General features: G+C 41.7%; 1 protein-coding gene across 4 annotated transcripts in view; it reads left to right on the top strand.

Moving 5' to 3' along the window:
* The window catches only part of ITGB1 (integrin, beta 1 (fibronectin receptor, beta polypeptide, antigen CD29 includes MDF2, MSK12)), a 44053-nt gene that overhangs the window by 924 nt on the left and 29124 nt on the right, over positions 1 to 14005 (top strand). Inside the window, exon 1 of one of the 4 annotated variants that reach the window (XM_010859889.1) lies at positions 281 to 300. The exons of 2 other annotated variants lie outside the window; for them this stretch is intronic. In XM_010859889.1, coding sequence (XP_010858191.1) covers positions 298 to 300 — 3 coding nt within the window. In that variant the 5' untranslated portion in view covers positions 281 to 297. Of the gene's footprint in view, positions 1 to 280; positions 301 to 13482; positions 13610 to 14005 lie in introns of those variants that run through there. One more of the 4 variants, XM_010859891.1, reaches the window with a different exon arrangement.

A 14005-nucleotide genomic window follows, 5' to 3' on the forward strand; every position in this document is an offset into this window, starting at 1 on the left:
CCGGGAGTCGGACCCGCCACTCGGACGCTGGGCTCGGCGCGAACCGGACGGCTGGGCGCGGACGGGCCTCCGCGGACCTGGTCCGGCAGCGGCCTCGGCTGCCGGGCCTCCACGCCGGGACCACTCACCCTGGCTCCAGCCCCGCGTCCCGGGCGTCGCCGTGCCGCAGGGCACCGGGGCGCCGGGTGGGCCCTTCTAACGCTGGGTGTGGACGCCGCGGCCGTGTTCAGGGCTCCTGCCCGGCTGTGCCTGATTCGTGCCGTTCCTGATGCTTCAGAACAAGTTGTATTTTTAAGAATGGTAGTATTTAATGCCTGAGTAATTTTTGTTTCACCAGTTTTGTGTTTTTGCGTGAAAACCTAGCGCTAGTCTGTATGATCATTACTAGTAAATTACACTCTTTTTAAGGCTCCATTTCTTCCATCTGTAAAATGGGAACAGTACCTACCTGTACTAATAATAAAGCTAGAAATTATTATGAGGACAGTGAGGGCTATGTTTACCTCTATGCACTTTACCTTTATTTTGTCCTTTAATCCTGGAACTGATCCAAAGAAGTAGGTGTTGTGTTTAATCCCAGTTTTACAAATGAAGAAACTGAGGCACAGGGAGCATAGGTGATCGTCCAGTTCTGATGAGGACAACCCTTGTGGTCCAGCAACCCATGTTTGAACCACAGGTAACCTTGTATAATATAAGTGCAGTGTAGTGAAGACACTTAGCTCAATAAATATTAACTCCTTTTCTTTCCTTCTTGATAAAGTAGAAGGACTTTAAAAAAAAATCTCACCATGTAATTGGTGATATTATCAATAAGATTTCTTGGAATCTGCGTTCCACATAAATATTAGCTGGGTAGAATTATTGTTATTTTTTATTGTTATTTTGATGGTACAATAAAAAAATGCTAATTGAATTTCGATTAGGAATTTTTCTTAACGGAATCCAGACTTTGCAATACGTTGTGTATTAAACACTTCAGAAGTGATGAAGGAACTTGACTTGTAAGTTACCTATTCAGGATTTGTGGACATCAAGGCTCAAAGGAGTCAGGGCTGGCTTAAGAGCCCTACAGAGATGTTCACATTTGAAAATAATTTTAGGTCACTTATTAATAAATGAGGGACTGAAGATTATTAGCTGATAAATAGAAAACACATGAAACAAATCAACGTTTTAGTTAACAGGCATTTGAGGATGAAGGCAATTATACCCACCCTAGAATTCAGTATAAAATGGAAGATGTTATTAGAATGCTAGTTAAAAAGATGGGATGTGGTTAATACTTTGCTTCTGTAAATAGACTCCAAATTGAGTCATCAGTGTTGATTTCACAGACTTAAAGTTTTTGTAATGTTGATTGTTTTTAAAAGAATGTTAAATTCTGTATTGTTTTCTAATCCCCTCGCTATTCTGTGTGTGGAAAGTATAGGATCAGTAATATTGAACAAATCATTGGATTTAGGTGGCTTTCTCCTCAGCTTTCTGGTCAGGATATTTAAAAGCTGCCCCAAATTAGCATCATTGAATGAACATGCAGTCCTACACTGGGGTCGGTAAATTCCTAACTCCTGGGGGAACTAGGGCATCTGGTTACTTTCTAAAATACTGAAAACTATCTTTCAGGTGGTGCTTGTTTTCAGGGCATATGTGTGGGTGATTAGTTGTTCTTGACTACTTTGCTGGAGTGATGAGATAAAACACGAGATAGGTAAAGTTTCAGAACTTTTGATAGGTAAAGTTTCAGAACTTTTGAGTTCTGCTAATTGATATTTCTAAACATGTAACAAATTCAGTTAGTATCTGAGAGGATTCATGTGGACTGATTACCCCACTCTGGAGGGTTAGGATCTGTCTGGTTGTCAGTGGAATCCTAGATTATATTGTGCAAATCTGTAAGTATCTTTTTTTTAACCTATATTCTGACCGGTCATATGTTGTGGAGTTTTGTCCTTGTATGATATTATAGCAGAGGTGGGAGTCTTGGGGTCCAGAGGGTGGGCTGATAGGGGTAAGAGTCCAGAGGAGTACCTTATTCTTCAGAACCCTGAAACGATAGCAGTATCTATAGCTGTAGAAAACTGAGAAAATTATATATCTAGGTTACAGGAGTTGCAGTGCAGAAAACCTTCAGAACCTTAGCAGTCTTAGAATTTTCAATAGATAAGTGAAAAGGTGGTATATCTTGTTCTGTAGCTGCATGCAAAAGGAGCCAAGCTGTATTTGCAGGTTTCTCATCTTTAAATGTGACTAATTGTGAGACTTTTGCAGAGTTAAGTTTTATTTATAAAATAATACAGAAGCCAGGTACTTTTAAGCTTTAGTTTTGGTTTGTGGCTTTCGAAGATGAGGTTAACTATATTTAGCAATATGCTAAAGCATACGTACATCATCTGATCAAGAAATGTGTGTAAGTGACAGACTGTTTCAAATATACATAGTGCATGCATGTATAAACCCAATTATTGGACTTGTCTCATTATACAGTCTCCAAAGTACAGCTTCCTGGACCCCAGGGATGTATAAAATAATTCACTGGATGTAGGAAGAAAATATTAGACTTACTATTTTTTTTTATAAAGCTTAAATGTATTATGATTTATAATATCTTACCACATTGCTGTAGAGTACATGTATTTTAATTTATAAATACATATTTTGGGGTACACGTATTCTCAAGTTTCTTTTTGTTTTTGTTGTTAAATAGTAAAAGGAGTATTAAAAAGCTTTGGAGATCCTTGGCATGGGGGACGACCTGGGTGGGACTACAAGAACTACTTATTTTGGAGGGTGGACAGGTCAGACTTGGTGTCTGAGGTAAGAGGAGACAGGAACTGGAGTGGCCTAGGTGTCTGGTTAGGAGGTGGCTTGTCCGAGGTGGGAAGCGTGACCGCAAGGGGGTGCTGTGCGGCTGGCCGCCTGGAGGCAGGGGAATGCTGGACTCCTGCTGAGATGCCTGGAGTGTAGCTGACTGTGCAGACTGCTCGCTCACAACCGGCAGCCTGGTTGGGAGCCTACGATTTGGGAATTCTTAGTCTGTATAGGCTGACGCTCTGGGCTGCAGATGAAAATACTGGAGAGCGTGTAGAGTGAAAAGGTGCCGCCGAGGGGCCCTGGAAACACTTTCCCAGTCAAAGGCTGGGTGGAGGAAAAGGAATCTAGAAAAACCATTTCCCTCCTCAATTTGTTTGAATTTCTGGTTCCTTCCTGTGGTAGCTTAGTGGGGGACTTGGATATGTTCAGGCTTTTCCTTTGATGAGCTTGTTTAAGGTGAAGAGAGAAGCATCTTTAGAGAAGCAGTTGATGAAGCAGAGACTTCTTGATTGGGAAACCTGGGTTTTGGGCAAGCTCGTTCTGAGCTCTGGGACGTTTGTTGGAACACCTCACTTGGAAAGGGCTCTGGTTTCTGTATCTACATAGTAGAGTGGTCTCTTGGTTTCTCCTTTCTATTGCCCTGTGAGCTGAAGGCCAGCTGACTCTACAGAGGACAGGTCTTCCCTCTCCCATGAGCAGCCTTTCTCTTGTGCCCTCACCCCAGAGGGCATGTGGTGTGCCGAGTCATGGCTTTGAGAAAGCCTGCAAGTGCTGGCCAGGCGAGTCTAGTGCTCTTAGCTCTCTGTCAGGATGGAGCTCTGTTGTCAGTAACCATTTAATCCGTTAGTGTGCTAAGTGCCACTTCCCTGAGCAGTGTGGTGCTTACTGGGTGTAGGGCAAGAGGCTGGCCTGCACCTTGCAGCTGAGGATACTGTCTAGTTGGGATGCCTTGTTTTCAATTTAGGGAAATGTAGCAGACACCACAGGGTGTTTACACAGTGCCCTGTACCAGGTGATTCTAATAGATTTTGAGAAAAAGATCAGCTTTGGCTTAACTGGTTTTGGAGGGCCGTGAGGAGCTTGTAATGGTATGACCAAAGAGACGAATATAAATGATGACATGGTCAAAGGACAGTATAGTTAGAAGGTAGAATACTGTCTAATCTAGCAAATAAATATTTTTTGATTACTTTGATATATAATCATACATATATAAATATATATGCCTTTATATAATACATATAAATAAAATGAAGGATATTTTAAATGAAGGCCTGGACTCTTGCCCTCCAACTCTAGTCTGGTGTAGTTCACAGACATAAATACAAGTGGTTGTAATAGAAATTTGAATTAAACAACACTGCGTTACTGAGCATCACCGAAGGGTTGTCATTTGCTGTGCCAGACTTTATCAAGACTATATTTTGGGACACAAAAAAGTAGTAGTTAATGCTACTTATGGTGGTTAAAAAAATTGAAACATTTTTTGAAATTTTGGTGAAAATTTTTTTCAAATTTTTTGAAATAATTCTTATGGTGGTTGAAAAAATTAAGAATGATGAGGAAAAGTATTTAGATGAATGGAGGTCACATTTCCGTGTATAAATGTTATTGAATGAATACATAGGTAACTTAAGCTTTCATAGTCTTTGTAAAATTAAGAATAGTAATTTGTTAGCTCTCCAGTATCTTACAGTCTATTATTTATTTCAGGTTGTAAGTTCTCTCCTCCCCCAAAGGTGTAGTGGTGGGCCATACTTGATTATTGGAGGTGGAGACTGTAGTTTTAAAAGTTGCCTTTAGTATTATATTATTTTAGGAAAACACAACAGAAACAGTAAGGAGCGGACTTGTGCTTACTAAAGCAGTATGGCTTAAAAAGATTGAGAACCATTTATTAAGTAGTCACTCAGGTTCTAATGCTTAGGAGTCAGTGAATGAGTTGAAGAGCAAGAAGAAAATTCAGTAATCAAGTAAGCTGTGATTTATAGGTCCCTATAAAGATACTTGTTTTATATTCATGATCATGTTTTATCCTTTTAACAGTTCTAAGGTAGATATTATTCCCAGCTTAGTGCTAAGTGAGAAATTGAGTTTTACCTATATTTAGGTAAAATTTTTTACCTATATTTACTATATATATATTTAGAATATATTCAGCACTGTGTTTGTTTCAATCTAATACAGGGCAGAGGAGAGAGATGACAAAGCATATGGTCAAAATTTATTAAAGTTTTGACCAAGTAAGAATTTTGGAATGACTTACCTAAAAAGTAGATAAAATTATCCAAGGGAGCATAACTTACAGTTCTCCTCAACTGAAATTACATGGAACATATATTACTCTCAAGTGCTTGTCGATCCCATTAGTTAGGTTGGTAAACTTGTTTTTGCTAGTTCTTTGTAAACTTGCCCCAAAGTAAATTCTTCAACCAAAGCAGCTGCTCACTTACTCTTTTCCCTTCACAGAGAAAAGCAAAATCTATAGACATAGCCAAGTCTAAAGAAGGAACAGCTCGCTAGGCTAGTTTGAAATATAGCAATTGCTGGGTAATGTCTTTTGAGTGGAAGGAGGACCTGGGAAGAGTTAAGTTCAGGCAACTTTTCATGCTCATTTTGGGTCAGCCCTTAATATTATGTCTTAATAGATTTATTTAGAGTGTTAAACTTTTGCTTGTTTGTTTATTTGAGTGCACCAGCTCTTAGATGCTGTATGTGGCATCCTCAATCTTAGTTGCAGCATGCGGGGTCTTCAGCTGCTGCCAGTACCAGGGGTGGAACCCAGGCTCCCTGCACTGGAAGAGTGGAGTCTTGGCCACTGGACCACCAAGGGAAATCCCTTGCTCATATTCTAAGTCTTGTCCTTTTGCTTATTTTATGAGCTTTGAACTTACTTTATGCCCCTTCACCATTTTTTGGAATTTAATGCTTAATCTTTTTTTTTGGTCCTCATGTAAAGGCTATAACCTTTTTGGTGGCGGAGGTGGTGGTGGTGATATACCAGTTATCTATTTACTGGGTCACTGTTGGCTATAACGTCATGCTTCTTATTGCCTTGAATTATTTTGAATTCTGTGTGCTCAAGCCTGCTCTTCCTGTTGTGTTGATTCTGTTCCTGTGTGTTTTGAGTTCTGCAGAGGATTTCAACTTAAATTTCCTCCCGTACACTTTCCCTCTAGTTTTGTGGTCTTACTGTGTTTGATTGCTGTAAAATCTATTTGAGATTTTCTTAATTCCTTGAAGAGCATGAGTTCATTCTCTTTTTTTTTTCAGAGAAGATTCTTAATTTTCTCTTTTTGTGCTGTAGAAATTTTTCGTAGTTCAGTTCCATGTCCTGACTTCCCCCTACTTCCATCTTTATCGTTGAAAGTATTTCCCGAGACACAGTGCGTCCATTCTTTATCTTGCCCTTGCACCACAGGAGTGGGTGCTGATGATTAATCTTCCACTTCATCATTTTCGTGGGGGGTCGGGTAGACACAGTAGGTTAGTTGCTCAGTCGTGTCTGACTCTTTTGCAGCCCCATGGACCATAGCCCACCAGTCTCCTCTGTCCTTGGGATTTTCCAGGCAATAATACTGGAGCGGGATGCCATTCCCTTCTTGGACGGATCTTTCTGACCCCGGGTTCAAACCTACCTCTCCATCATTGCAGGCAGATTCTTTACTGCTGAGCCACCAGAGAAGCCCCAGAATAGACACAGTTTGTTCTGTTATTCTGTAATTTTCTTTAAGTATTGGCCCTGTTTCAGGTTTCCAGTTGTTTTTTAAGCCTGTAGTTTTGGAGTAGTCAAACCTTTGTTGTTGGGACTCAACTCAGGCTGATAACCACCTTTGGGTAAGAAGGGGTTGGGACTCATAAAAAGCCTTTTTTCTTCTGGGTGGGAGTTTTGAATTTTAGAAAGTTTTCTTTCTAAATAACTTCAGAATACGATCTATCCTCCACAGTGGGTGGACACAGACTTCAAAGGAAATGTTGCCTGTTTGCCTTGGAGTACTCAACCTCCTTTCTTTCCTGGTCCCTCTTTTTTTTTCCCTCTTTCATCCTTTCTGCTAAGTTTTGTTAATCATTCATTGTAGCTTATTATTTATTTGGGCCATAGACACTTCCAGGATCACTACCACGCACCTCTTCCTGCCAGAGAGGGGGAAAATGTTGAGTTTTACTTGTTCTTCTCACAAGGGGAAAGGTGCTCTTGGTTTTGGTGAATTCATCCCCAGCTCTCACCCTCGAGTCTAATGGTGTGAAGCAGAACAGGCTCCTGTATGTTCTCCTGTCTGTTGCTCTGCGTGGGGAGAAGCAGGGTGAACTGCATGGTAGGAAAGCCTGAGGCTTTCCTCTTGGCTCTGTGTTCCTTTTCTGGACTGTGTTGATTTGTAAATATTAATGGGTTATTGGACTGTTTTTTTTTTTTTCCTTTTAAACACAGATACAGAAAATAGCGATGGTGGTACAGACTTGGGATGAATCTAACCTTATTCTATTTTCAGGAGAGGCTTATAAGATACCTCAATGGAGGTATCTGAATCTTTTCCACCATTAAGGTGAAAAGATTTACAATGTTAGGATATAAAAGAAGGAAGCTTTCTTATTGGAAACCTACTTCTGGTGAAAGCTTGGGCTTTCGGCTCATGCCTGGGTTCATGTCCCAGCTTTGTCAGTTATATGTCTTGTACACGGTAGATGTGCAGTGAATATTTGACTTGGAAATCCAAGTTGTACTGAATAAAAATGTGCTCTTTGTGCAAAGATTTTATAGGAAGAAATCTTTTGTGGATGACTTCTTTTTGTACTGTGTCCTTTGGGGCATAGATGGCCTCTGAGCACCCAATTTTAAAACTTAAATGTAACTCTCCATTTTTTAAAATTTTTCTCTAAAGCATAATTGTTTAATTTCTATAAAGTACATATAAAATTTCTAAAGATCTTATCTGTAAATGTAAAAAGAAATACCAAATGAGTTATTTGTCACATTGTTAAGAACATTAATAGATACTTAGTATGTATTTAAAAGTTTGACTAGCTCATAAAACCACATTTAACCTTGATAAATAAAGATGAGTTTACAGTGGAGATTAATTATGTACAGTTTTTGACAAGGGAACACTTGCATGTTTCTAACTATCAAAATGATGTTTTGGAGCTATTTGAGGTAATTTATTGTTCAGAGGATGAATTATGACCCTTTGTGTGTGTGCTAAGTTGCTTCTGTCGTGTCCGACTCTATGCGACCCCATGGACTGTAACCCTCCAGGCTCCTCTGTCCATGGGATTCTCCAGGCAAGAATACTGGAGTGGGTTGCCATGCCCACTTCCAGGGGATCTTCCTGACCCAGGGATCGAACCTGCATCTCTTGCATTGCGGTTGGATTCTTTACCATTGAGCCATCGGGGAAGCCCTTATGACCCTTTAGTTAAAATTAAATGTAGTAAGAAAAGATACTTGGATGAAATGCTTTTGTAGGATGAGACCATAACCTGTCAGTATACTCATGAAATTTGACAATTAAAATAACTTCTGTTGGCCTCCAGTCATTTTGAAGGACTAAGAAATAAACTCAAAGAACATTTTAAGTCCTTTCCATTTCTGTTCTCTGAGTCAGTTCTAACAGTAGAAGGGTGTTCTTTTATTTTTAAAATAGTGACTGAGTATACCTTCAAAATATTGTAGTTTAGTGGAGCACAGACTCAGGTCACAGCTTCAGAATTCAGATGGTCTGGTTTCAGTTCTACCTGTGACTTTGGATAAGTATTTGTGGTTTGGCTTCCTCATATATGAAACAAAGATAATATTGTTCCCAACCTCATGGAGTTGCTTAGAAGAGATAGCTGTTATTATTTTTATTAGTTATTGTCATTTTTATAGTCATTTGCATGTGTTAGAATAAACGTAAAAATAAAACTTTTTGTTACAAATTACCATAAATCATCAAAACTCAGTTATCGTATCACTCTTGGGTGTGCCTGGTTGAGCCTTGTCTGCCTTCTAAGTGAACACATCACCCTTGTGTTTTATAGTTCTCAGTGGGCAGCAGTCTCTGAATGAACCAGACTGGTACACAGCCTCCTGGTCTAAGTTTCTGCTACAAGATGTCTTTTCAGGGCAGTTTCCTTCCTCCTCTTAGCCTCTCCTAGATTTGCTTCCCCATATAGAAGGAGAAACCTGAAGTCATTCTTCCTTATTTCTATTTTAATTAGGTATGTTACTCTCCACTTTGATCTTTTTTTAAGGTGATTTGTGATACTAACATTCAAAAATATCTGTGCTGTATTTAATGTGGTAGTAAAAAGCATTAAAGTTTTGATGCTTTTATTATTTTACATACAAATTGTTAGAAATATGATTGTTAGAAAGTAGAATAATCCTACTTAAATGTAGAACCTAAAATAATTATCAAATTTACTTAGCATAATAATTAGTATCTAATTAATAATTAGCACCTGATTAAGGCTTCTTGTATTTTATTTTATTTATTTTTTTACAGTATAGGACTTCCTGGTGGCTCAGTTGGTAAAGAATCCGCCTGCAATGCAGGAGACCCTGGGTGGGAAAGATCCCTTAGAGAAGGGAATGACAACCCACTCCAGTATTCTAGGCTGGGAAATCTCATGGACAGAGGAGCCTGGCGGGCTACAGACTGTGGGGTCACAAAAACTGGACAGAACTTAGCGACTAAACCACCATCACCATATACAGTATCAGGTTTTGATATCATATCGAAGTAATGTGTTTATTTCTATAAAAAGTCAACATTAATCTGTTGTTTGCAGTTGTGTTTTTTTTCTAACCCTTTATCTTTTCTTCCATATCTTGTGTTTCACCTAACATGGATCAATTCAGAGTTTTTGGTTAATTAGGATTGAAAAAAAAGAAAAACCCAAACATTCAAACATAGTTACTTCTTTATTGAATCAAGTTGTTGCTGAGCTCCAGCTGTAATGTATAGTAATAATGATAACAAGTACCATCTAGGTATTGCTTGCAATGTGCCAGATGCTGTTTTCAATATTTTATATTTACAACTCATGTAAACTTCACATATCCCCCATAACGTAGAAACTGTAGTGTCCATTTTAAAGATGAGGAAACCAAGGCACAGATTAAATAACTTGCCAGTGTCACCTGCTTAGTTGGGGGTTGATTAGAGGTTTGAGTCCAGGCACCTGACCCCACAGCCCACACTCTGAGCTCTGAGCTACGCCTTAGCAGATGGTGTGATCACTGCACTCTGCAGGGCTTTGTTTACTTTTCTGTGGATACCTCAGAATATCTGCAGTTATCTTTAGACTCTGTGTACTGGGCTAGGTACAGAGGACACAACTGATTTCTAGAAGATGACAGTTCATAAGGCAGGTCAGTCATACACATCTGCAGTAGATGGGAAAGAGCTTCATACGTCTTAATTACTGAATCTTTTAAACAGAAGTTGTGTTTGTTTTAATATATGTATGTGTGCCTATATGCGACTCTCCTGGCTTAAATCCCCTCCCCAGTTCTTGCCATCATTGAGATCTCCAGAGTTAATGCAAGTGACGCTTCTCACACTCTGTTCTAGCCGTTTTCTTGCTCTTTTAACGCCAGGGGCTTTGAGCGCTGGACTAGAAACCTCTGTCCTCCTCACTTCCTCGGGCCTCCTCTGGTTCCCGTCGCTGCCTCTCGGAGCAGTTCTCTGACTCACTCTGGCTGACTGCATCTTGCCTTACGTGCCTCTGTCTTTTCAACCCTGGGGCATCTCCAGCCAGCCCTCTTGTCTGTCCGTGGGGAGAGAAACTAGCAGCAGCCTTCTGGTGGGGTGTACTGTTGTTCTTGGAAGCCCCTTGGGGCAGACTTTTCCCTGTGGGGACTAGAACTGAGGCACGTCTTCCCAGTGACCATTCTTTGGACACACTTTCCACAGTTGTCCCTCAGTATCTGAGGGGGATTGGTTCCAGGACACTCCTCCTCCCCAAGCAAATCCACAGATGCTCAAGTCTCTTTGAGAGGGTGTAGCTCTTGAGTGTAACCTAGGCACATCCTCATGTACACTTTGTCACCTCCAGATGATGCCTGCTGCTGCTGCTAAGTCTCTTCAGTCGTGTCCGACTCTGTGCGACCCTGTAGACGGCAAACCACTAGGCTCCTCTGTCCCTGGGATTCTCCAGGCAAGAGTACTGGAGTGGGTTGCCATTTCTTTCTCCAATGCATGAAAGTGAAAAGTGAAAGTGAAGTCGCTCAGTCGTGTCCGACTCTTAGCGACCCCATGGACTGCAGCCCACCAGGCTCCTCTGTCCATGGGATTTTCCAGGCAACGTAAATACTATGCAGAGTTGCCTGTGCAGGGCACATTCAGGTTTTGCTTTGTGGAACTCTGCAATTAAAAAAATTTATTTCCATCTGTTGTTGGTTGAATCTGCTGATGGAATCCATGGATTCAGGGGTGAACTGTATACACTTCTCAAGACTTCTCTGGAAGGCCAAGTCCCTGGGCACCCCTGTGGTGGCTAAAGTGCCCTGGCCTTTTCTCTTCTTGGTTTGCATCTTCAGCACCTCTCATTCCCCGTCACCCTGTGAGTGAGCTGCTTGCACGCCTGCTCTCGTCTCAGACTCTGCTCTGGGAATGGACCCCAGCCAACCCAGTTCCCATTAGCTGTCTTCTCAGCTCGACCTTTTATCCAAGACTGCCCACCCCTGAAATGTTACACCTGGCTCCTTAGCCCTTTCTCTCACCTGCACCCTGATGTCTAGGCCCTTGACTGTGGCCTTCTCTGTGTGTGTGTGTTTTCTCAGCACTGCCCCTTCCTCCTCCTGCACTTGCTCTGTAAACAGTGGCATTAATTCCACAGTTTCAGATTGGAGTCTAAGGACCCATGGGAGGTTGTCTCAGTATTTGACTGTTTCTACAAGAATTTCTAAAAACTGGGGTTTTGTGCTAATAACTAGAATAATAACCAATAAGTGGATGACCTTATAACTGAGTGTGTATGTAGTATTTCAGTGCCTATGTTTCTGTTGCTTGTATATGTAAATGAATTTTGATTCATGATGTACAAGCACCTAGAGTGTGAGGCATTTTATATCTAGCTGAAAGTTGGCTTGTGTATACTTACGTGGGTTAAAAATTGTAATCCCTAGGGTATCTATACTTTCTTGGGCTTCTAAATAATGTCCAAGAAAAATGACATAAAATTTAACGTATTTCAGCATAAGTTTTTAGCACTGATTTTGTCCCAAGCACTTATAGGTCCTGTCACTGAAGACACAGGAAAGATTGTGTTCTTGGCACTTAGAACCCATCAGGGCAGATTATTACCAGGTAGTTTCAGGTGAGATGAGTGTTAGATGTGCCTTTATAGATCAGGGTGTCCAGTACCTGCTGGGCCTCAGCACTGCTCCATAATCCTGTTGCAGTGTCTTGATTTTCTTCCGTCTGCCAACCTGCTCCTCTTTTCTCCCAGCATCTGTCCTTGCTTCCTGTTTCGGGAAGAAACATAAGCTGTCATTCATGCCTGAACTCGCCCAGCTTCTCACCCGCTGCCCTGACTTAGAGAAAGCTGCCGCACGTCTCCTCAGGGAGGCGGGCCCCTTGTGCTCCATCCCTCTTTACTCCAAGGAGCCTGGATCTGGCACTCTTTCCCTTCTTCCCTTACGCCTGCCTTCAGCTCTCCTCTCTGCTTAAGTATTCTTCAGTCTCATCCATCTTCAGAATTTCATAGCCGCCCACAACTCTTGGGTTTGTATCTCTAGCCCTGAAATCCTGAAAGCCAGAGCTGTAGATCTTAACTTCCCACTTAATATCTTTCCTCGGTTTCACACCGGCATTTCACAGTCATAGTTCTAAATCAAAATCAGTATTTTCTCCCCTAACTTCCATCTTTCTCTGTCTTCCTTATTTGAAAGTGATGATCCTTTCTCTAACCATTCCTTACCTAAGCAGCCTCAGATCCCCCCAAGCACCTCTTTGTCCGTTGTTACTCTGGAGCCTGGGCGATACATTCTGTAACTGTCCAGCAGCTCATGTCTTGCCATTCATCCTCTACCCCACTGGTTTTCTGTCACATACATGTTGTCATGTTACTACCCTGTGCCATTTTTCCCAGCTTCCTTGGTACATGTTGCATAGAATCTAAACTCTCAGCATGAATGGCATTTAAGACTCTCTGCAACCTGACTGTAACCTCCTGCCTTGTTGGTGTCGGTCTCTGTTATTTCTAGCTTATAATTTGTCTTAAGTACTTTAAGGTTTTTTTTTTTTTTTTAGCTCTATGACATTTTAAGATTGTAACATAATGTAATTTATTCTTATTGTAGAAAATTATGGGGATAAAATAATCACTCACCCCACTGACCAGATTTAACTACAAGTAATGCTTAAATACATTTTTTCTGTAAAGTTAGACCAAGTCCATTCCAGTTTGCGGGGAGAGAGAAGTCACCCAAACATGTATGTTTAGTAATGAGATTGGAAAGAAGTTACTACAGTTCTTCTCATGACTCTGGCCTTGACATGCGGGCCTCTGGCCTGGGATGCTTCTCTTCAGGGCCTGCTGTGGTTTCCTGGGTGCTGCGGTTCTAGCCCCAGGAAGCCTCTGAGCTTGTCCTGGCAGGTTCTGGCATCCTCGGGGCACTTCGTGCTTCTCTTCCGTATAGAAACCGTCACGTCACATTATAGTTATTGGTATTTTTTGTCTTTAAACTGAAAATTCCTTGAGACAGCAATCTTTGTATCTCCTGTAGGGCACAGAACCTGGCAGAATTTTCCAAGGAAGCTCTTCCAGGAGGAGGAGAGGAGCCAATAGAGCATGTTAAGGAAGAACGGTGAGGTGTAGGCAGTGATGCTGTGTGCATTCTGTGCATGGTAAACTGATGTGTGTCTCCAGGAGGCAGACACCACTTACACAGGTGGAGGAGGAGCTAGAGACCCGGGGTCACGGCTCTTTCTAGACCTTTGCTCATGAAGAGGAGGAGAGTCAGGGTTAGGACAGGACCTAAAGGCATCTCTTACTGGGGCCCCCTCCTTGGGAGCTGTTCACTCCTCAGGGCGCCTTTCTCAGCCTGAGAGGCAGCGAGGAGACGGGTAGGTAGTCACCGGCCCTACCTCCAGAGATGGGGGTTTTCAGGCCCGGGGGTGCTCCCCGGATCGCACGCTGGCCAGTGTTGCCTCGGGGCATCTGAATGTCTCGGGAGCTGTGGCCGGCCTGCCCCGCCCCCCCA

The sequence above is a fragment of the Bison bison genome, unplaced genomic scaffold, assembly GCF_000754665.1.
Source record: "Bison bison bison isolate TAMUID 2011002044 unplaced genomic scaffold, Bison_UMD1.0 scf7180017864461, whole genome shotgun sequence".
Taxonomy (NCBI): Eukaryota; Metazoa; Chordata; class Mammalia; order Artiodactyla; family Bovidae; genus Bison; species Bison bison.